Source organism: Carassius auratus, chromosome 19 (assembly GCF_003368295.1).
Source record: "Carassius auratus strain Wakin chromosome 19, ASM336829v1, whole genome shotgun sequence".
NCBI classification, from domain to species: domain Eukaryota; kingdom Metazoa; phylum Chordata; class Actinopteri; order Cypriniformes; family Cyprinidae; genus Carassius; species Carassius auratus.
The window spans coordinates 13,659,065-13,682,603 of NC_039261.1; the positions used below are offsets into that span (position 1 = coordinate 13,659,065).

Here is a 23,539-nt window from a genome sequence, read left to right on the forward strand (position 1 = left end):
TCAAGTTTGTCCTCGTGACTTAGTGCTGCAAGTGACATCTTCAGTGCTGTTTAAAAATACAACTTACTGTGATCTGATCTTTACATACTGAAGCTGAGCTTAGATGAGACTACAACAGCACCATGTCTGAGGTGTTTTTAAGCAGATTTATGATTTCTGACAGCTGTATTTGCTGTGGTTGTCCACTGATTTTCTCCGACTCCTCCTCGCTGTAAGTCATTCTTCAGTGCCTCGTTGCCCTGTCACTTTTTTGTAGCTTGTCAGGTTGGGAGGTATTTCACTCAATGAGGGTTTGATAGTCTCCACATTTTTCAAAAGCTGAGGTCTATTAAACGGACGGAGGAATGTGCATTCATGTCCTTATCTTTAAAAGATGACAAGGTTGGGAATAGGGTATGTGACGTGACCATTTTCTGACCTGTGTAGCTGAAGCAAACACTCAAAACAAGTCGATACCAGATCCACAGTTTGAACAAAGCCTCTCGTTCTTTATTACTGTTTCTACACTGGAGAACGACTTCATGTCACCATAACAGTGTGATAGACAAACTGAGGGTTAACTGTACTTATTTAGTCTGGTGGGAAACATGTAAGTGTCTTTCTGTAGTTTCTGAAGGACAGTAATAAGTGAAACACACACCGTCATCCTGTTCAAAAGTTTTCACCCCCAGCCCTTATTGCAGTGAATCAGTGAATGTGTGAACCTTTTCTAATAGATGTGTATAAGTCCCTCAGATGTCTTCAGTGTCAAAATCAAGTCACAGCTGGAAAGTGTTTAAATATACAAAAGATGCTGGGAAACCAAAGAATGTGTAGATAGTTTAACTGTTCAGGACAAACAAGGGACTCATAAACATCTATTATTTGAGCTTTTATATGAGATATTGACAACATATATGGGCATATATGTTTTTTATACACACACACACACACACACACACACACACACACACACACACACACACACAATTCCATCCTTAAATAATTAAATAGATTTTTTAGTAATTTTCTATAAATGCACAAAAGTCGTCTACAATTTATTTAAAGATTTATTCTGTGCTTTTAATTATAAGACAATATATTTGTTTTTATTAATGTATTTATTTTTCTTTTAAGATCATGAAAAGCCTAAATTGTGACACAAAAAATATTTTAAACCTTACAAAAGTGATTTTTTTTTTTTTTTGCGCTATCGTTGAAATAAATAAATATAGTTAATATTATAAAGCACGTTTTGAGGTGAGAGAGAGGTCTTCTCCTCTTTTAGCTTGAGGATACTGACAGAAATCCAGTTTAGACCTGCAGATTTCCCAGAGGATTTTCCATCTGCCCATAGTTTCATCAAAGTTAGAGAAAAGCTATTAATTAATGCTATATTAGTAATGCAGTTTAATTTCAGATAGACTTTTTTTTTTTTTCAGGGATTTTTTACACCATCTCTGTGAGCTAATGGTTGAAAAGACATGGATAAATGGAGTACAGGAATCAAAGCTGTCAGAATAATCGCCCTCCCTATCCACCGACAAAAGGGGGTTTAACTCATTGAGTCCCAGAGCAGTGAGCCGGTTACTGTCACTGAGCTCTGACAGAGTCTGGAGAGGGTATTACTGGGTTATTCACAGATTATATGCCTGGCCGCGATGACACTTTGCCTGTTCTGCCTCTAGCTCTTTCATACAGTGATAGCACACACCGTGAGGATGTAACTGGACCTCAGTGATTGCACTGGATTATTAAGGAGACGGACAGTACACACAGCAGTCAGCATTTTGGTAAGGATCCATTATAATAAATGCCTACTGTTACATTTTCAGATGATATTCGATATTTTCTTGGACACAAGAAAGCACATTTTTATTTTGTGTTACAGCTCTTGATATAATGTGAAGTTGAAAAGTTTATTAATAAAATATTAATATAATTATGTGCTAAATATGAAATTAATCTGATATTTAATTAATCGTTTAATTATTTTTTATTAATATCTGTTATAGGACAGAAGGAGTTGAACTTGACTTTAAAAAAACATGGATAAAATATGCGTTCAGGTGTAAAAAGAAGGATAACATCATTATGAAATAAAATGTAAATATTACCAGCTGAAGTGATTTTGTAGCAGCTTCAGGGCTGAAATGGACAGGCCACGTGCATGACAGCCTCAGGAGAGTTCATAGGATACGCCCTTTCTGACCCCTAAGCATTTCTAAAGTCAAGGTGGATTGCAAAAAAAAAAAAAACTATTAATCACTGAAATAAACTATTATCTACTTATAAATATAAACTGGACTGGAGTTGGCTTGGAAACATTGATTATTAAAAAAAAAACTATTCAGGGCCATGCATTACAGAGATATTACCATGGATAAAAAGTTTTAGAGAAAATAGCCACACTTGGCTAACTGCTTTAATGAAAGTATATTTAGCATTTGCATTGTTTGTCCATCTACTATAAGACAGGCTAGCGGATTTTATTATAGTCATGATGTGATGTCAAACGATAAATACACTATCTTAGGGAGATTTTTCCAGTGATGTATTAAACACTAAAACAGATATCTGATCAGTTTGTAGAGCGGTGGAGAATAAGCAGGAAGGATGCAGTGTGGTGTGATGCTGTGTGTCCTGCTGCTGATACTGTCCTCTAGTGCTAGAAACCAGAACAGAAGAAAAAACAGACAGAAGCCAGACAACACTGTCATGCAGAATGAAGTCAAAAGTAAGAAACACTATTTTTTTGTTTGTTTGTTTGTCTGTCTGTCATTTTCTACCTTTTAACCTGTCTGTCTGTTCGTCCTTCTAAAGGCCGGTCTTTCTCTTCTGTTTGTCTGTCTTCCTAACATCTGTCTGTCCATCTTTCACTTGTGCCTGTCCATCTTTCTACTGGTCTACCTTTTTCTTCTGTCTGTCTGTCTAAATTTCTCTTCTGTCAAATGTTAAATTCAAATGAGCTTTATTGGCATGACTTGCAGCATTGCCAAAGCATTGTACATTACAAGTATAAGGAATAAAAAAATATATATATATAATACATAAAACAAAAACAGATCTGTAAAATAATTAGAAATATGTATACTTTCTTTCTTTCCTCTTTTCTCTTCTGTCTTTCTACCTGTCTGTCTGTCTGTTTTTGTCTTCTGTCTACCTGTTCATCTTTCTCTTTAGTCTATCTCTGTCTGAATGTCTTTCTATCTGTCTCTCCGTCTTTCTCTTTAGTCTGTCTATCTCTGTCTGAATGTCTTTCTATCTGTCTCTCCGTCTTTCTCTTTAGTCTGTCTATCTCTGTCTGAATGTCTTTCTATATGTCTTTCCATCTTTCTCTTCTGTCTGTCTGTCTCTGTCTGAATGTCTTTCTATCTGTCTGTCTGTCTGTCTTTTTCTCTTTAGTCTGTCTATCTCTGTCTGAATGTCTTTCTATCTGTCCATCTTTCTCTTCTGTCTGTCTGTCTGTCTCTGTCTGAATGTCTGAATGTCTCTCCGTCTTTCTCTTTAGTCTGTCTATCTCTGTCTGAATGTCTTTCTATCTTTCTGTCTTTCTCTTTAGTCTGTCTATCTCTGTCTGAATGTCTTTCTATCTGTCTCTCCGTCTTTCTCTTTAGTCTGTCTATCTCTGTCTGAATGTCTTTCTATCTTTCTGTCTTTCTCTTTAGTCTGTCTATCTCTGTCTGAATGTCTTTCTATCTGTCTCTCCGTCTTTCTCTTTAGTCTGTCTATCTCTGTCTGAATGTCTTTCTATCTTTCTGTCTTTCTCTTTAGTCTGTCTGTCTCTGTCTGAATGTCTTTCTATCTGTCTCTCCGTCTTTCTCTTTAGTCTGTCTATCTCTGTCTGAATGTCTTTCTATCTGTCTCTCCGTCTTTCTCTTTAGTCTGTCTATCTCTGTTTGAATGTCTTTCTATCTGTCTCTCTTTCTCTTCTGTCTGTCTGTCTCTGTCTGAATGTCTTTCTGTCTCTCCGTCTTTCTCTTTAGTCTGTCTATCTCTGTCTGAATGTCTTTCTATCTGTCTCTCCGTCTTTCTCTTTAGTCTGTCTATCTCTGTCTGAATGTCTTTCTATCTTTCTGTCTTTCTCTTTAGTCTGTCTATCTCTGTCTGAATGTCTTTCTATCTGTCTCTCCGTCTTTCTCTTTAGTCTGTCTCTCTGTCTGAATGTCTTTCTATCTTTCTGTCTTTCTCTTTAGTCTGTCTGTCTCTGTCTGAATGTCTTTCTATCTGTCTCTCCGTCTTTCTCTTTAGTCTGTCTATCTCTGTCTGAATGTCTTTCTATCTGTCTCTCCGTCTTTCTCTTTAGTCTGTCTATCTCTGTCTGAATGTCTTTCTATATGTCTGTCCATCTTTCTCTTCTGTCTGTCTGTCTCTGTCTGAATGTCTTTCTATCTGTCTGTCTGTCTGTCTTTTTCTCTTTAGTCTGTCTATCTCTGTCTGAATGTCTGAATGTCTCTCCGTCTTTCTCTTTAGTCTGTCTATCTCTGTCTGAATGTCTTTCTATCTTTCTGTCTTTCTCTTTAGTCTGTCTATCTCTGTCTGAATGTCTTTCTATCTGTCTCTCCGTCTTTCTCTTTAGTCTGTCTATCTCTGTCTGAATGTCTTTCTATCTTTCTGTCTTTCTCTTTAGTCTATCTATCTCTGTCTGAATGTCTTTCTATCTGTCTCTCCGTCTTTCTCTTTAGTCTGTCTATCTCTGTCTGAATGTCTTTCTATCTTTCTGTCTTTCTCTTTAGTCTGTCTGTCTCTGTCTGAATTTCTTTCTATCTGTCTCTCCGTCTTTCTCTTTAGTCTGTCTATCTCTGTCTGAATGTCTTTCTATCTGTCTCTCCGTCTTTCTCTTTAGTCTGTCTATCTCTGTTTGAATGTCTTTCTATCTGTCTCTCTTTCTCTTCTGTCTGTCTGTCTCTGTCTGAATGTCTTTCTGTCTCTCCGTCTTTCTCTTTAGTCTGTCTATCTCTGTCTGAATGTCTTTCTATCTGTCTCTCCGTCTTTCTCTTTAGTCTGTCTATCTCTGTCTGAATGTCTTTCTATCTTTCTGTCTTTCTCTTTAGTCTGTCTATCTCTGTCTGAATGTCTTTCTATCTGTCTCTCCGTCTTTCTCTTTAGTCTGTCTCTCTGTCTGAATGTCTTTCTATCTTTCTGTCTTTCTCTTTAGTCTGTCTGTCTCTGTCTGAATGTCTTTCTATCTGTCTCTCCGTCTTTCTCTTTAGTCTGTCTATCTCTGTCTGAATGTCTTTCTATCTGTCTCTCCGTCTTTCTCTTTAGTCTGTCTATCTCTGTCTGAATGTCTTTCTATCTGTCTCTCCGTCTTTCTCTTTAGTCTGTCTATCTCTGTCTGAATGTCTTTCTCTTCTGTCTGTCCATCTTTCTCTTCTGTCTGTCTGTCTCTGTCTGAATGTCTTTCTATCTGTCTGTCTGTCTGTCTTTTTCTCTTTAGTCTGTCTATCTCTGTCTGAATGTCTTTCTATCTGTCCATCTTTCTCTTCTGTCTGTCTGTCTGTCTCTGTCTGAATGTCTTTCTGTCTCTCCGTCTTTCTCTTTAGTCTGTCTATCTCTGTCTGAATGTCTTTCTATCTGTCTCTCTTTCTCTTCTGTCTGTCTGTCTCTGTCTGAATGTCTTTCTGTCTCTCCGTCTTTCTCTTTAGTCTGTCTATCTCTGTCTGAATGTCTTTCTATCTGTCTCTCCGTCTTTCTCTTTAGTCTGTCTATCTCTGTCTGAATGTCTTTCTATCTTTCTGTCTTTCTCTTTAGTCTGTCTATCTCTGTCTGAATGTCTTTCTATCTGTCTCTCCGTCTTTCTCTTTAGTCTGTCTATCTCTGTCTGAATGTCTTTCTATCTGTCTCTCTGTCTTTCTCTTTAGTCTGTCTATCTCTGTTTGAATGTCTTTCTATCTGTCTCTCTTTCTCTTCTGTCTGTCTGTCTCTGTCTGAATGTCTTTCTGTCTCTCCGTCTTTCTCTTTAGTCTGTCTCTCTGTCTGAATGTCTTTCTATCTGTCTCTCCGTCTTTCTCTTTAGTCTGTCTATCTCTGTCTGAATGTCTTTCTATCTGTCTCTCCGTCTTTCTCTTTAGTCTGTCTATCTCTGTCTGAATGTCTTTCTATCTTTCTGTCTTTCTCTTTAGTCTGTCTATCTCTGTTTGAATGTCTTTCTATCTGTCTCTCCGTCTTTCTCTTTAGTCTGTCTCTCTGTCTGAATGTCTTTCTATCTTTCTGTCTTTCTCTTTAGTCTGTCTGTCTCTGTCTGAATGTCTTTCTATCTGTCTCTCCGTCTTTCTCTTTAGTCTGTCTATCTCTGTCTGAATGTCTTTCTATCTGTCTCTCCGTCTTTCTCTTTAGTCTGTCTATCTCTGTCTGAATGTCTTTCTATCTGTCTCTCCGTCTTTCTCTTTAGTCTGTCTATCTCTGTCTGAATGTCTTTCTATCTGTCTGTCTTTCTCTTCAGTCTGTCTATCTCTGTCTGAATGTCTTTCTATCTGTCCATCTTTCTCTTCTGTCTGTATGTCTTTGTCTGAATGTCTTTCTGTCTCTCCGTCTTTCTCTTTAGTCTATCTCTGTCTAAATGTCTTTCTATCTGTCTCTCCGTCTTTCTCTTTAGTCTGTCTATCTCTGTCTAAATGTCTTTCTATCTGTCTCTCCGTCTTTCTCTTAGTCTGTCTATCTCTGTCTGAATGTCTTTCTATCTTTCTGTCTTTCTCTTTATTCTGTCTATCTCTGTCTGAATGTCTTTCTACCAGTCTGTCTGTCTGTTTTTGTCTTCTGTCTACCTGTTCATCTTTCTCTCTAGTCTGTCTATCTCTGTTTGAATCTCTTTCTATCTGTCTGTCCATTTTCTCTTCTGTCTGTCTCTGTCTGAATGTCTTTCTACCTGTCTGTCCGTCTGTTTTTGTCTTCTGTCTACCTGTTCATCTTTCTCTTTAGTCTGTCTGTCTCAATGTCTTTCTACCTGTCCATCTTTCTCTTCTGTCTGTCTGTCTGCCTTTTTAGTGGTCTTTATGTCTGTCTTGTTTCTTGTCTTTTTATCTGTCTACATGTCCATCCTTCTCTTCTGTCTGTCTGTCTTTCTACCATCTGTCCATCTTACTCTTCTGTCTCTCTGTCTTTCTCGTCTTTATGCCTGTCTGCCTGTCTTCTCTAATCTGTAATAGTTTAATTTATTTTCCTGCAGCTCTGTTCTGTCCAGTGGAGTTGGCGTTTTTAGTGGACGGTTCAGAGAATGCCAAAATGCTTCAGTTTGAGAGGCAGAGGGAGTTTGTCCTGCGCTTCAGCACCAGGCTGATGCAGCTCCAGGTGTCCGGCTGGCGTATGCGGGTGAGACTCGCCCTCCTGCAGTACAGCAGCACTGTCTCAGTGGAGCACAACTTCCGCGACTGGCAGGACATCGACGTGTTCCACAGCCGAGTGGATGTCATGACTTACATCGGTCATGGCACTTACTCAGCTTACGCCATCTCAAATGCCACTCGGCTCTTCACCCAGCAGACGTCGACCAGCAGCCTAAGAGCAGTGCTTATGTTGACAAATGGGGTGGACCACCCGCGCAGCCCCAGTGCTGTGAGTGCAGCCGCAGATGCCAAGAACCAAAACATCCGTATGTTTGTCATTGGGCTGTCGGGATCCACACGAGACGAGCAGGACAATGGTATACTGAGGTCGATCGCCAGCGCACCACCTCAGCAGCACCTGTTCAGCCTCACTGACCCACTGCTGGATGACAAGCTCTTCAGGGAACTGGTGAGTGTTTAGAGACAGGGCCGGTTTCACCTAGAGGATGTGGAAGATGGACGATGGATGGGTACCTAAAGCTCAAAAGGGGTGGTAAAGTGCAAAAATATACATTGAATAAAAATTAATCTAAATACCGGGGGAGCTGTAATACACCATTTCATGCACATAATCTATGTAATCTATGTGATTAAAAAACTATGGTCGTAAAAAGTAATTTTAATACATAGTTGTCATCACATATGAAAAACATCACAGTCCCCTCAAAATATGTATGTATCTGTTAATGGTTTACACATTTGTTCAGTTCAGTCTACAATGCTCTCTTTTCTCTTTTACAGAGTGAATTTGCGAACACATTTGTAAGTATAGTTGCTTCATAAAAACATTTGAAAGTGTATAAGTTTGTTTTTCAAAATAAATATGGTTTACTTTTTTACAAAATTATGGAGTCATTTTCTGATAAAGGTCGACTGACTGTACTGATCGTACAGTATTGCACTGAGAATATTTATTTGAGTTGAAATAGTTTTAGTACAAAATAAAAATATATCCTGCGGTGCCACATAATACAGTGATGGCATATCATTCATCTCTAAGGGATTTTTTCTCTCTCTCTGTAACAGTGTCCACAACCCAAATCCTGTCAGTGTGACAAAGGAGAGAGAGGTCTTCCTGGAAATCCAGTGAGTTTACATCAACACTGTGTATATTTCCACAGTCAGTTCTCATCATATCACACCCAGCTATGTCTGCAGATTAATAAAACTATGCAATTTCTATAGATATTCATAATTACAAAAGCATCAACATAACCCAGAAGTTTCTTATGCTCCTCAAGGCTGTATCTAATGGATCAAAAATACAGAATTTTTTTTTTTTTGTGAAATATTATTGCTAGAGTTTTCGGTTTCAGTATACTTGAAAATATAATCTATTCCTGTGAAGCAGTGCTGAATTTTCAGTATCTATTTCAGTATTTACTCCAGTCTTCAGCGTCATTTGGCCCTTCAGAAATCATTATAATATGCTGATTTATAATCAGTGTTGGATACAGTTGTGCTGCTTAATATGTTTTGGGACATATACTTGTTCCAGCATTCCGTGATAAAGGAAAAATTTTATTTTGTGTTACAATATACACCACTATTCAAAAGTTTGGTAGCTGTATATTTGTTCTTAATTTTAATACTTTAATTCAGCAAGGATGTGTTAAATGGATAAAATGTCATATCAAAGACTTATATTGTTAGAAACGGTTTCTATTTAAAACAAATGCTGTTCTTTTTTACTTTTTATTTATCATAGAATCAAAGAAACAATTATCACAAGATCAAAAAAATATTAAGCAGCACAACATTTTCAACTGATAATAAATCATCATATTATACTGATTTCTGAAGGATCATGTGACGCTGAAGACTGGAGGAATGATGCTGAAAATTCAGCGCTGCGACACAGAAATAATGTATATTTTAAATATATTAAAATAGGAAACCAGTATTAGAAATTGAAAATATATAGTATTAAAAATATATAAAAATATTACACTAATTTCAGTATTTTTGATCAAATAAATACAACCTTGATGAACATAAGAGACAGTATATATATATATATGTATATATATATATATATATATATATATATATATATATATATATATATATATATATATATATATATATATATATATATATATATATATATATATATATATATATATATATATATATATATATATATAGTTCAGATGCAAAAGTGCTGTTTGAATTTTTTTTCCAAAATTAGCATTTGATCAGGCTGCTATGTGATCAGGCTGCTATATATATATAAACTTATTTTATTTCATTTTTTTTGAGTTAGTTTAACTTTGATGTGCTAAAATAACAAAACACTTAAACTGAAATAAATGTTAAAAATTAAAACTAACAAAAATATGTATGAAACTAAAAAACAGCATTGCACCTGGCATAATTTCTTAGCTGTATCTGTAAAAGGTAATCTGAATCCTCTGAATGGTGTTTCAGAATACAGACATCAGGCCTGTGATGTAGACGAAACAAACAGAGTTCAAACTGTTTGAGGAAGAAGTGTTAATCCTTTCTCTGAGCTGTGTTTGATGAAGCGGTTAACTCTGTCGCTCTGAAAGCTCTGGTTTAAGGCCAGCACATAGCAGGTGGATTCAGGGCGGCACATGAAAGACTAGCAAGTGTTTCCCACACTGAAAGTGTAGCAGGTGCTTCACGGAAGGTTAAAGGTCAACACCAGCGGATTATGCAGAGATGAACGAAACAAAACATCTCGTATCAACACAAATCAAATCCACCGACTCTTACTGAACCGAGTGGGAAAGGCCTGCTCTTGTCAATCAATATCATTCAGTTGCACAAAGAAACGTTTATCTAACCATATTCTTTAACAATCATGTCTGCTGTAATTTCGTGTAAATATTAGGGTAAACCAGGCGATCCAGGATTCGATGGGCCACCTGGTGTTAAAGGATCTAAAGTAAGTTTTTAGTGCACTAATTCTGTCTTATTTTTGGCAAGTTGTGGTGTTTTCAGATCTGATTTCCTCTGTTTCTCCATAGGGAGAGGCAGGCTTAAATGGACGTCCAGGATTAGAGGGTCTAAGGGTATTATATCCTGATATATTACTCTAAAAAAGTTATGAATATACTTTTTACTTGTATGTTCATTGCTGGGTCTCTGACTGATCAAGTTCTTGCTTCTTTTATTGCAGGGAAGACCAGGATCAAAAGGAGAAAAGGCAAGTATATTTGACTTAATGAATTCACATGAAGCTGGCATGCTTTTAAAACATCAGCCTGATGGTGAAGTGAACAGATGATATCAGACAGCAGGACAATGACATTTTCTGTCACTCTCTCTCCGTTCTGTAGGGCGGGAAAGGAGAATGTGGCACCCCGGGGATAAAAGGAGATCAAGTAGGTTTTATGAGATGATTCTCTGGATCTGTGGGGTGTATGTGACCCACGGTGTATCATGATGAGCCTGTCTTTCATTCCCACAGGGTTCGGATGGACCTCCAGGACCACGTGGACCCCGAGGAGATCAGGTTGCCTTTATCAAGTTTGTCATATATGCATGAATTTACCTTGATTTACCATAATGATTTGTGGCATTGTGGCATTATTTTGGTGACAGTTATTCGTAGTACTGTAAAAAAAAATAAAAATAAAAAAAAACATGATTTGAATATTATAATATTAATGGTTTAAAATCGAAATAAATTAAAAAGTTTGAAGTAATGGCTGCCAAAAATTCTGATTTTTACATATAATATATTATTATATAATAAATATATTCTATTTTTTTTTACAATTGAATATAAGAACATAAATGTAAAATTGTATTACAGTTATTTTAAATTGTGATAATATTTCACAATATTAGGTTCTAATATTTTATATCTAATGTTTTACTCTATTTTGAAATGCAGCCTTGGTGAACATAACAAACCTTTTTAAAAACATAAAAAAAATCGACTGGACTGGAATATGACATAATATGATATATCTGTTTTATTTTATTATTTTAGTATTTAATACACACAGGTTAGTATTATTATTAGTTTCAATATTGATAATTTAGCATTACAGTAATAAGTATTTGAGTTGAAAATTAATGTAAAAAAAATTCTTAATGCCAAATTTAATCAAGTATTTTTTTCGGTCCCACTATATCTTAAGGTCTAATTTTCACTATTAATAAACCATTAACTATGACTCTTGCCTCTATAAACCCCTAATGATCTGCTTATTAATAGTTAATCAGATAGTTATGTTTTGGTTTGGGGTAGGAATAGGGATGCAGAATAAGGTCATGCTCGATCAGACTCACACAGTCGGACGATCTCTCCGGTCTCTGCACTGATGGAATGTGATGGAGGAATGAAGTGCTGTTCTTCCACTAATGTTACATAGCTACAGCAGTGAATCCAGGCCTACAGGCCTTTGTTCCTCTCTGACGGCTGTCTTTGTTCCTCTGGATTAGTATAGGGACAGGGGTTACTATCTCCTGCCCTCCTCCTTCAGTCTCTGTCCCTGTGCTTTCGGTGTGATGACAGCAGCAGGTTCAGATTCAGAGAGCTTCAGTTTCCCACACAGTCTATTCTCTGGTGACGGGGAATCTGTCTGGCTGTCATGTGTCCAACCAAAACACACCATAAGTGATGGCACGGCTAGCTTTATTATCCTTGTCCGGCAGCTACAATTTCTGGAAACAAGCTGACCAATTTGGGTCAAGGTCTGCATTAAACCATTTATACGGTTTAATTGAATAGTCTACCAGAAATACACGCAATTCTGAAAATGCACAACAGAGATATGAATTTATATGCATTTGTTTACTACATATTAAGTTATTCGGTTATTCAAACTTGAAATGTCTGATAACTTACAATTTGCTGTGTGCTGTCTAAGCATCAGAAATACATGTAACATGTAAGAATGTCCATATCTTTGCATGTATTTTATTATTTTTTAAATAAGTTTTAAAGTCTATAAGTCTGTAAGTAAGACTGTAAGTTGCTTTGGATAAAAGTGTCTGATAAATGCATAAATTATTATTAAATGAAATTGAATTAAATTTCAAATTTGCGCACAAACTATATCATTAATCCAAATAGGCCAGATCTAAAAAAAAAAATTAAATGTGCTAAACAATTGACCTCAATACAATAATTTGCTTACAATTATGGAAGCCTGTTTCCACCACTGAATAAAGAAGAAGGTAACTGCGACTCTTTATCCACCAACTCTGACTTTTTATCTTACTATTGTGAGTTTATGCCAGTTCAGTTCTCATTTTTTTAATGTAATCTTGACTTATTTTCTCAGAATTATGACAGAAATTTAAAATTGCATGATATAAATTCACAATTGTGTATTGTAAAGTCCAAATTGGGAGATATAAAATGTGAGAATATAGTCACTCTATTTTCCCTCTTGGTCTTTGAAACTAATAATTGCAAGTTAATATCTCACAATTCTGAAAAAAAAAAAGTTGTAATTCTGACTTTCTCGCAATTGCAAGTTTCTATGGCGCAATTCTCCTTTTATTACTTGCATTTGCAAGTTTATATTATGCAATTTTGATCGAAAAAAGTCAGAATTGTGAGTTCATATCTTGCCATTTTGACATGGTTGTTAGTAATTGTTGTTCATAATTCGTCTTTAAAACCTGCAATTCAATGAAAAAAAAAAAAAAAAAAAACGTCAGAAGTGGACTCGCAAAAACTCAGAATTGTGAGATAAAAAGTAGCAAATCTTCCTTTTTTAATTCAGTGGCAGAAACAGGCTTCCATAAAGAACAGCATCATCTTCTGGATGATTTTCACAAAATGTATTGCATATACAAATTTTTACACAATGTACAAATTTGCAGTATTTTAACAGCCAGCTTTGCAGATTTAAAATCTGATTGGCTTTAGCCGAGCCATATTATGTTATCAAATCAACAGTTCACTATATGGTTAAAGCATTATTAAGGAATTTCAGATGCCCCACATAGGTGACGTTGATCTGAATGTCCTGTAGTGTATCATGTGTTCAGTGGATAGCTCGGTTCATGAAAAATTAGCAATGGAAGACCATTAAATATCTTTTCATTGAATAACATTTAGACAAATCGAAATCCTTTTGAACTTGCACCATGCCCTGCTGATACGTGCAAAATTTAGTAAAGATCGGACGACTGATCTATGACCCTAACCCTAATCCCAATGAGTAGTTTTTTAAGATTTGAGTTCTATGAGTTGTATTTTCTAAGCGAAGTTAATTACTAAACATAGAACAGGAATCTAGATCAAGATGTGTCTGTCAGTAATAGACAGCCCCTCTATCACTAATACTTTATTTCTAGAAAGCATGTCACAAATGCTATCATTAAGAATGAGTTTGTAATGAATGGTAAAAGTCCTTTAACAGATCAAAACACACACTCTGTCAGTATAGTGGACTCATAGATGAAGTGTAATTATTTTTAAGTGAATTATATAATATAGAGCAATGCTTGAATGCCTGTGTGTTGCAGGGACTGAGTGGACACCCTGGAGACTCTGGCCCCGAGGGTCCCAGCGGACCGAAAGTAAGGCTGCCTCTCACCATTAGGAAGTGATACCATATTATTAACGATAAACATGAAAATGATAGGACATGGAATGACAGAGACATCTATTACAGGGTGAGCGAGGACCTAGCGGACCCAACGGCCCTCCGGGGGACCCAGGGGTTGGGTTTCCTGGTGCAAAGGTAATCGAAGGACAAGATACTCTTATAATTTCTGAAGGATCACTGAAGACTGGAGTAATGATGCTGAGAATTCAGCTTTGATCACAGGAATACATTACATTTTAAAATATATTACAGTAGAATAATAATAATTTCTCACAATATTATTTTTTTACTCTATTTTAATCAATTTAATGCAGCCTTGGTGGGCATAATAGACTTGAACACTTAAAAACATCTCATCAAATCCTAAACTTTTGAATGGTGGTGTATCAATATGCAATTATTATTGTATATTTACAATGGAATCATATTTTGACATCCTCTTTGTGTTTTAAAAGGGGGAAAAAGGTGGCCAAGGCAGACCTGGGCCGACTGGGCCCGTTGGTATCGGCGAGCCAGGACTGGCTGTAAGTGATCCGTCAGTAACCTTTACAGGGAGATACACATCCTCAGACATGTAACAGGAAACTATCAGACATTGTATATGTATATATAACACACTTATATTTAGTATCTGTTTATTAGGGCCCACCAGGACCTCCAGGAGTTCAAGGCAACCAAGGGTTTCCCGGAGAGGGTTTACCAGGATCGAAGGCACGAGTTAACAACAACGTTTACATGCAATTTAGTGTCTGAAAATATTACATTCAGTTCACGTTTAAGTGTAATAATGTGTCTTTTACAAGAGTCTGCTCATTAGCACTGATGCGACTGCTAGAGGATCATGTACTGATGGACTGTTGTTCACCACGTTTCAGGGTGAAAGGGGATTTGAGGGTCCTAAGGGTGGACGTGGACCTCCTGGGATTAGCATCAAGGGTGATAAGGTATAGTATAATCTCAGTTTAACAAGAAACATGCTGTTGTGGAGTGTAATAAGACACTAGCTGTTCCTTTCTTCTGCAGGGTAACACAGGGGAACCGGGTTTGCCTGGACTGATGGGGTTTCCAGGGGCTGGGCTCCAGGGTGAAAAGGCAAAGAGAAGTTTTTATGTATCCATAGGCTGCATCCTACATTATTTCTATAAGAAATCATAGTGTGGCACTTTTTGATATAGTGTTTCTCACTGCAGGGAGACCCGGGACCCATAGGACCACCTGGCCCAAGAGGCCCCGCTGGAGTGGGTATGGCTGGCACTAAGGTACAGAGTGTGTGTGTGTGTGTGTGTGTGTGTGTGTGTGTGTGCAAAGATGTATCTTTAGAGAGTATTCTTAAGAAGTACTTTCAATCCATATTATCATAAGTAAACCACATTTAAGTGATGTTCACTCAAAAAGAAACATTTTGGTGATTAAAGTGAATTTTTTGTATTTTTACAAAAATGTGAAATGTTGCCTTGGCACCTAACAGAAATGAATGAGCTGAAGTTCTAAAATGACTAAAAATAAAGCTGAATTAAAAAAAAAAATTAAGCTAAACAAACAACATTGACAAAAGCATGTAACAAAAGTGCTACATTTTTAATCAAATGGAAACTTTTGAAATTTTTAATTATGAAAATGTAATTTTGTAAATATACAATATATACACATTTGATCGCAGGGTGATCAGGGCTTTCCAGGAGAACCTGGACCACAAGGTGAGAGAGGAATGGGAGAACCAGGACCAAAAGTATGTACAATTTCAATGTCCTTACATTCTAAATAAAATATTATCTGTTTCTATATTTTCATTTGAGTAAACACCAGCGATATATATTGGTTTTATGACTTTAGGGAGAACCAGGCCCAGACGGATCACCTGGTATTCCTGGTATCCCAGGTGAAGACGGATCTGTGGGTCCAAAGGTAGAACACAATGTCCTGGGTCAAAGATTTAATAAAAAATGTAACCAGTGGTTTGGCTTTTAAAAATGAATGAATGTCATATGAAGTCATATGCTGTTTTAAGGTGTGTCTAAGAACTATAATTCTTTCTTATCTGTTTTATGAGTGCAAACATAGTTACTCACCTGGCGTTTCTATATTCTGTTCATATGTTAGGGTGAGGTGGGTGTACCTGGTGCTCGAGGTCCAGAGGGCTCAGCCGGGAGAGGTATTCCTGGTGAGAAGGTACAATGATGCTCTATGGTTTTTTATTTTATTTTTTTGTTACCACAACTACATGCATAGATCAAGTGACTAATATGATAAAAAGTTACTGATATGTAAATGCCAAACAGTGATTGACAGCATACATTTATTAACATTGAGTCACGCTTGTAAATGGCCATTTCCAGAAACTAATATTCTTAGTTTGGGTAACAGTGGGAGTAATATATGTGACCCTGGACCACAAAAGAAGTCTTAAGTCGTTGGGATATATTTTTAGCAATAGCCAAAAAAATATTGTATGGGTCAAAATTATTGATTTTACGTTTATGCCAAAAATCATTAGGATATTAACTAAAGATCATGTTCCATGAAAATATTTTGTGAATCCCCTACCTTAAATATATAAAAAACTTCATTTTTGATTAGTAATATGCATTGCTAAGAATTTATTTGGACAACTTCAAAGGCCATTTTCTCAGTATTTTTTTTTATTTATTTATTTTTTGCTCCCTCAGATTCCAGATTTTCAAATAGTTGTATTTTTTTACAAATATTGGCCAATCTAATTAAACCATACATCAGTGGAAAGCTTTGAAAAATTGACACTGATGAATGGTTTTGTGGTCCAGGGTCATATATTTCCTGCCATTAAATGCAAGCTTTACATTACAGTATGAACTTATTGATTCAAAGTCTGTTTAACACAGGTAGTAACCATTTTAAATGATGGAAATATGTCTGACACCAGATATTTTATAAGATTATTTTAGGAATATTACAAAACCAGCAAGGTCCAATTTGTAGTTCACATAAAAAAATGCAAATATTACAACATATTTGTATTTAATTAATAAAAATAAATACTCTTCCTAATAAGCAGAAATAATTGATATCAATAAGAAACGTTTCTTGAGCAGCAAATCAGAATATTAGAATGATTTCTGAAGGATCATGTGACACTGAAGACTTTAGTAACAATGCAGAATCTTTGTAAAAATGTAATATTGTAGTGATTTTTTAAATATTGTTTTACATTTTCGATGAGAAATGAGAATAAAAATCCTTCTAGTCCTTAGAGACTTTTAAAGTTCTTAAAATCCCTAATAACATTTCACTTTTAGACTTCTGAGACATTTTCTCTATGAAGGAATATGATATCTTATTTTTGCATTTTGATTTTGGGGTAAAATGTAATCTGGACTGTATTCATGATGCTTTCGTCTCAAAATAAATTAGTATTAGTAACATATCATGTTATTTACAGCTAAAAAGCTGAACAATCCTCAAATACTGTCCCATCAGAATGTACTAAAGTGGAAAATGTCACTGTAAATTTTGTTTGTGAATCTCTCCACAAGGGGAACCGAGGGGACAGAGGACCTCGGGGTCTCCCAGGAAGTGCAGGAGCAGCAGGACCCCCGGGGGCCAAGGTGGGTGGGACAGTGACAGAGCTTAAAAACATACTGATTTTGCATTGGGAATGTGAAGGTTAATGTCCATGTCGTTGTGTTTAGAGGATTGAAAGTCAGATGACTTTTAAAGAGTTCATAAAAGATCTTTAGGGTTTGGATGTACACTTTTATGGCTGCTCATAATCAGTCCTTTAACAGACATGCTGGGTTGTGAGAATATTCACACATAAAAACCATAAACTCATAAAATACACTGAAACTCAAAAATCTCTCACCATTCATGTTTTCTTATATACTCCAGAAACATATTTTAAAAACTGGTAATAAAAGATTTCTTTCATGCCTAGGGAGAACCAGGAAGTTTAGGCATGATGGGTTTACGAGGACCTCCAGGTCGAGGATTACCTGGTCCAAAGGTGCGAATATGTCTCACTAGGTTTAAACAGTGATAGACGCTATTCACACAAAGTGTAAAAAGAAGTAATATTTGTACTAAATGTAAATATCGTTTTTGCATTTTGCTATTTGCATTCTAACCTAATGTCATACATTACTGTATGTATTGTACATATGCTCTTAAGCATTATGTTGGTTGTCTGTTTTTTTTTTGTTAGGGAGAGCCAGGACCTGCAGGCCCCCCGGGTCCAGTTGGAGAGCCAGGTGTCGGGACCACAGGCCCTAAGGTTATAGCCTCAAAGACTATTACTACATGGTTAAATATGATTCTTTGTGACCTAATCAAATCTATGTTGGCATGTTTCAGGGTGACAGAGGAAGTTCAGGACCAGTGGGGCCACAAGGAATGAAAGGGGAGGGTTACCCCGGACCACAGGTGCGTGAAAGCAGACACATCCTTTGATAAGAGCAACACAGAAAACAAGACCAGTAACAGCTATACATAAGATATATTCTCAGGGGCTTCCAGGATTGCCTGGGCCGCAAGGGGAAGTTGGACCTGAAGGACAAGGAATTCCTGGACCAAAGGTATCTGTCATTTTTCAGTTCGCAATAAATGATTACTCTGTCTTACAGAAAGACTGCAAAGACTAGTCTAGTTTTTCCTTTAAATGATGTAGTTGTTGATTTCAGGGAGACCGGGGCTCACCTGGAGCAACCGGCCCTTCAGGACCTCCAGGGATTGGACTGATGGGACCAAAGGTTCAATAACACTCCTTAAAAAAAAATTGTGCGTGGGCTCAGAATATATTCATCGTTGATTACTATGAGATTTTTATAGGGTGCAGTTGGCCAGCCTGGTGCTCTTGGTCTTCCAGGACCTCCAGGAGAGGGAATTCAGGGTCCCAAGGTAAGGACAAAAGGCCTTATTATAGCTCAATCCGCTTGGACAACGAGCAAAACACTTAACCACACAGAAGCTTAGACTGCTAAATTAACATTTTGTGATCACAGGGAGATCGTGGGTTTCAAGGGCCCCCTGGCCCCAGAGGGCCTCCAGGTGATGGTCTGCCCGGAGAGAAGGTACGAGAGAGACAAACACTGGCCAGCTGTATTATATGTCAGTGTAGTTAATACTATGTTCCTTTTCAAATGCATTGCTAAAATAACAAAATCTGATGGTTTCAGGGTGACAGGGGCCTTACAGGGGAACGTGGAAGAAAAGGAGAGGGAGGAGAACATGGGATGCCTGGACAAACAGGAGCCAAGGTAATATCCAGTTACTAGTTTCACATTCAGTTCCAGTTAATGTTTGAATGATTTGTCAGGCAGAGTTGACAAAGTTTGAGTCCAAGTCAAGGTTAAGACCAGAATAGAGTCCAAGTCCAGACAAAGACCTACAGATAGTCTGAATGGACCACATACCACTAACCGCAAGCATGTTTTAGTACTCAAAACCGGACTTGGTCTCGAATCCAAGTCAAGACAAACGAGTCCATGACAAGACCATTGATATATATATATATGGTTTCATAAACAGACTCGAGACAGAGTTCAGTTTTGATCACTACAACACTGTTTCTGGGTTAAACGCACATGAAAAACCACTAACCTTACACCAGAGATATTTAACTCTTCTCATGGAGATCCAACTGTCCTGCAGTTTACCTCCAGTCCTTATCAAACACACTTGAATCAGTTTATCAGGGTCTTTAAAGCTGCTTAAAAAAATCTAAGGGAAGTGTGTTGAGGAAATAAACTTTGCAGGACAGTGGCTCTCTAGGAGCAGGGTCGAAGAGTCAAATTATAAAAACACACTGTAACATACAGAGATACTTGAAAGATGTTCAGTACATTACAATAATATGCTCCAGCATTATCTACTATCCAACATTGCACACGGACATCAGGATAATCTGAGGAAATTGCTCAAATTGCTCAAATCTTAATTCACGTAGATTCCTAAAATAACTGTATTTCGCCCATGAAATTTGACGGACAACAATAAATGTGACCACACCACTCCACTAATGGAACCACAACAGATTTTAAGCCAGCATTAATTTAGTATTTACCCAAACCTGAGGTTTCAGGATAATGTAGATCATACCTGAAAAACTGATTCTGTTAATAATAAAACTGAACTTAAATTATAGGGAAAACCAGGAGAGAAGGGAGAGCCCGGCCTATCTGTGAGTCAAAGATTTATATTCAACCTTTTTTTCATAACTCTGACTCCTATTGTATAAATAACATACACTGAATTTGATCCCACAGAGAGACCAGGTGATCAGAATAATCCGGGAAATATGTGGTATATAACCATCCCTGTTTTTCAAGCAAAAAACTATATATAGGTATTAGGTGGGTGCACTTACTTGTTGTGTGTTTTCTCTCAGGATGTGGTCTGAAATGCAGGACGGGTCCTCTGGAGCTGGTCTTTATCATCGACGGCTCAGAGAGCGTAGGTCCGGAGAACTTTGAGCTGGTGAAGGATTTCGTGAACGCTCTGATCGATCGGATGTCTGTGAGCCATGAAGCCACCCGTGCTGGGGTGGTGCTCTTCAGTCGTGTGGATGTGGTGGTGACCAGCCTTCAACAGCTGTCCGACCAGGCAAGTGTTAAAGCTGCTGTGCGCAGGATGCAGTACATGGGCGAGGGCACCTTCACGGGCAGCGCCATCCTTCGGGCCACTCAGCTCTTCCGAGCAGCACGGCCGGGTGCGAGAAAGATTGCCATCTTGCTGACCGACGGTCTGGCCGACAAGCGGGATTCAGTGAGGCTGAAAGATGCAGCGGAAGAGGCTCACAATGCTGGGACTGAAATCTTTGTAGTTGGCATCATGAACAGCAGAGATGCCCAGTATACAGAGTTTAAGACTGAGATGAACATTTTGGCATCTGATCCTGATGAAAATTATGTCTACTTGATTGATGACTTCATGAGCCTGCACAGTACGTATGCCTGTATTTCTTTTAAATATGGTGTAATTGACTCAATTCGATTTGTTTTATTCTGTCTTGTTGTGATTTTTCAGCACTGGAGAGTAAACTGCTGAGTCAGATCTGTGAGAGTGTCGATGGACCGCTCTTTGGAAATGGAAAAGCATTCCCTCCATTTGAGCCTGAGCCAGTTCCAGACAGAACTGAGGCTCCCACCAGAAGTTATTTTATCACAGATGACAAAGAGGTCATTTTTTTTTATTTACTTCTATATAAAGACACTAATACATTCTGATATAGCAAATAAATTCTCTATGTATACTCATACACAAAATAAACTCAAATATAAACTTAGTTCGGAGCCCTGCACATGAAATGCAGAAAAAAACAAACATGTTGTGACCACGAATTAAGGATTTGTTCCTGTGACTTAATAGTTTGTTCCCTCGTAGTAGTAAAAAAAAACAACTAATTGCATTACTTAGTTACTTTTTATGGAAAGCAATGCAGTACATTACTTTTGTGTTACTTTTCGTCACCTTGGCTGGGCTTGCTTGTTTTTTATAATAACAAAAACCCAAAGGTTATATTTTTGGCAAAGGTAAAAACCCTTTTGGGTGAAGTCTCAGTCTATTTTTATGTGCATTTTGGATTATTGCATAAAAAAACACTGAATGGAATTGCGAAGATGCGCTTAAATTCTAAAAATGACTGAGTGGGATAAACTTTTTATCCGATAAGAAAAACTGCGTGCATACTACGATGGAAACACATTTACTAAATAAATTCCATCATGCGCATTGAAAAAGTCATATGACTTTGCGCTATGAGACAGGATACCTTGACAAACCAGCGGACCGATTTCATTCACAGCATCTTTATGTTGTTTTTGTCTTTCTTATATGTAGTGAAATGTAGTGCCAGTTTATGAAGAAGTGATTATTTTGTTCTCTTTAAGTCGTTGGATGGGAACGGTGCTTTATTCCCAAATGTTTTATGCGATATTCCAGTTTTGCGCAAAAGTTTAATTTGCATCTTTGGATGGAAACAGCTAGTGAATAAATAGGGAAACAAAGTAACCTGTGCTGCTTATTTGGAAAAAGTAACTCAGATATTTCACAAATTTAAATGTAATGCATTATTTTTTTTAAGTTACTGGTAAAGTAATCTGATAAATTGCGTTACTTGTAATGTTACCCCAAAGACTGGTCTTACATTGTGTTCATTTTGCTGGAAAGAGCTTTTGTTTCAAGATGAGATGTGCTGCCTGCTCCAACGCCGCAAATTTGTAAATTTCTTTTTCACAGAATGCACTTCCAACAGAGTTTGAGACCACTTCTTCTCCAGATGACTATGACGAGAACGACTGGACACTCTTTGTAGATGGATCTTTAACTGAGCTTCCTAAGGTGACAGATGCCCCAGTTGGAGATAAGACGAGACAGTCCTCCATCTCAGTAGTGGGACCCCAGACGCCCATAAACTGGCGGCCTGTTTCCGAAATCAGTCCACCACCACGGACTCTACCTCCACCGGCCCCTCAGCCTAACGATTTCATGAAAGGTAAACACACTTGCTTACACTACACATGTAGGCAGACTGATGTTTACTCCTGGTATTAACAGGCATTGTGAATGCAATGCGATGTTGCTGTTGTTTTTCAGAGGCAGGCTGTAGGCAGGGATTGGATCCCGGGCCGTGTCGGGAGTACAGGGTGATGTGGTACTACGATCCGGAGGCCAACGCATGCGCTCAGTTCTGGTATGGTGGCTGCCAAGGGAACAGGAACCGCTTTGAGACGGAAGACCTTTGTCAAAACGTTTGTGTAGAGACATAACATCCCCTCACAATGGAGCACAGGCCTTCCTTCAGCAGATTCACGACTTTGCAATCATGCACAATGCAGATACATGTTCATTGTCGTACAGGGGTTTTATGAGAAGAGTAAGGATTCCTGCTACTGTACACTGACTTTAGATCAGATTTGTCCTTTGGGTCAACACTATTTTAAATATTGTTTACTAGACTAGTGCTGCTCCATTTTCTAGAAAATGACATGTATATTCAGAGTACCAAAATCTTCCCTAGTCGCACTGAATGTTTTACAGATTTCTTTATTTTTTGATATTCCTTCCATAGAATATATTTCTGTTAATTGTGATTTCGGCTAAAGGTATAGTTCACCCCAAAATGAGAATTTGCTGAAAATGTACTCATCCATCGGGTCATCCAAGATGCAGATTCTGTTTCTTCTAATGCATCACTTGCTCAACAGTGGATCCTGTGCAGTGAATGGGTGCCGTCAGAATGAACGTCCAAAAACATCACAATAAATCAGAGGTTATTCACACCACTCCATTCCACATCTTGTGAAGAGAATCAAGATGTGTGTTTATTAGAAGCAAAGGTTTTAAACCATCAATTCTGGGCAGAATATCAGTCCATAATTTATAATAACGCTTCTTCCGGTGATAAAGTCCAATTCTTTGTTGTTTTCTCACATCAAAATCCACCCACATATTTGTTTAGAATTGTTTTCACTTGTACAGTAAGTGGGGCTTGATTTGTGCTTACAGTATATCTCTCCTGATTCAGACTTCTTTTTCACTGAAGAAAGCAATATTACGTGTAAAGTACTCTTAAGCAGTTTGAACTTTTTCTCTTCACAAGATTTTAACTAATGGACTGGAGTGGTGTGAATTACTTGTGAATTATTGTGATGTTTTTATCAGATGTTAGGACTCTCATTCTGACGGCACCCATTCACTGCAAAAGGGATCCACTGGTGAGCA

General features: G+C 37.4%; 1 protein-coding gene across 1 annotated transcript; it reads left to right on the top strand.

The window, feature by feature from the left end:
* Positions 1-1,427: 1,427 nt before the first annotated feature.
* On the top strand, positions 1,428-23,468 carry LOC113119491 (collagen alpha-1(XXVIII) chain-like). The gene is made up of 35 exons (XM_026289022.1): positions 1,428-1,772; positions 2,565-2,716; positions 7,148-7,713; positions 8,046-8,066; positions 8,331-8,390; positions 10,162-10,215; positions 10,298-10,342; positions 10,450-10,476; positions 10,610-10,654; positions 10,741-10,785; positions 13,764-13,817; positions 13,913-13,981; positions 14,302-14,370; positions 14,489-14,557; positions 14,722-14,790; positions 14,870-14,938; positions 15,037-15,105; positions 15,507-15,575; positions 15,680-15,751; positions 15,947-16,015; positions 17,356-17,427; positions 17,757-17,825; positions 18,024-18,092; positions 18,173-18,241; positions 18,325-18,393; positions 18,499-18,567; positions 18,647-18,715; positions 18,820-18,888; positions 18,994-19,074; positions 19,962-19,997; positions 20,083-20,119; positions 20,205-20,759; positions 20,843-20,994; positions 22,055-22,310; positions 22,412-23,468. The coding sequence occupies exons 2-35, from the start codon at positions 2,596-2,598 to the stop codon at positions 22,582-22,584; spliced, it is 3,507 nt and encodes a 1,168-aa protein (XP_026144807.1). The 5' UTR covers positions 1,428-1,772; positions 2,565-2,595; the 3' UTR covers positions 22,585-23,468.
* The last annotated feature ends 71 nt before the right edge of the window (positions 23,469-23,539 follow it).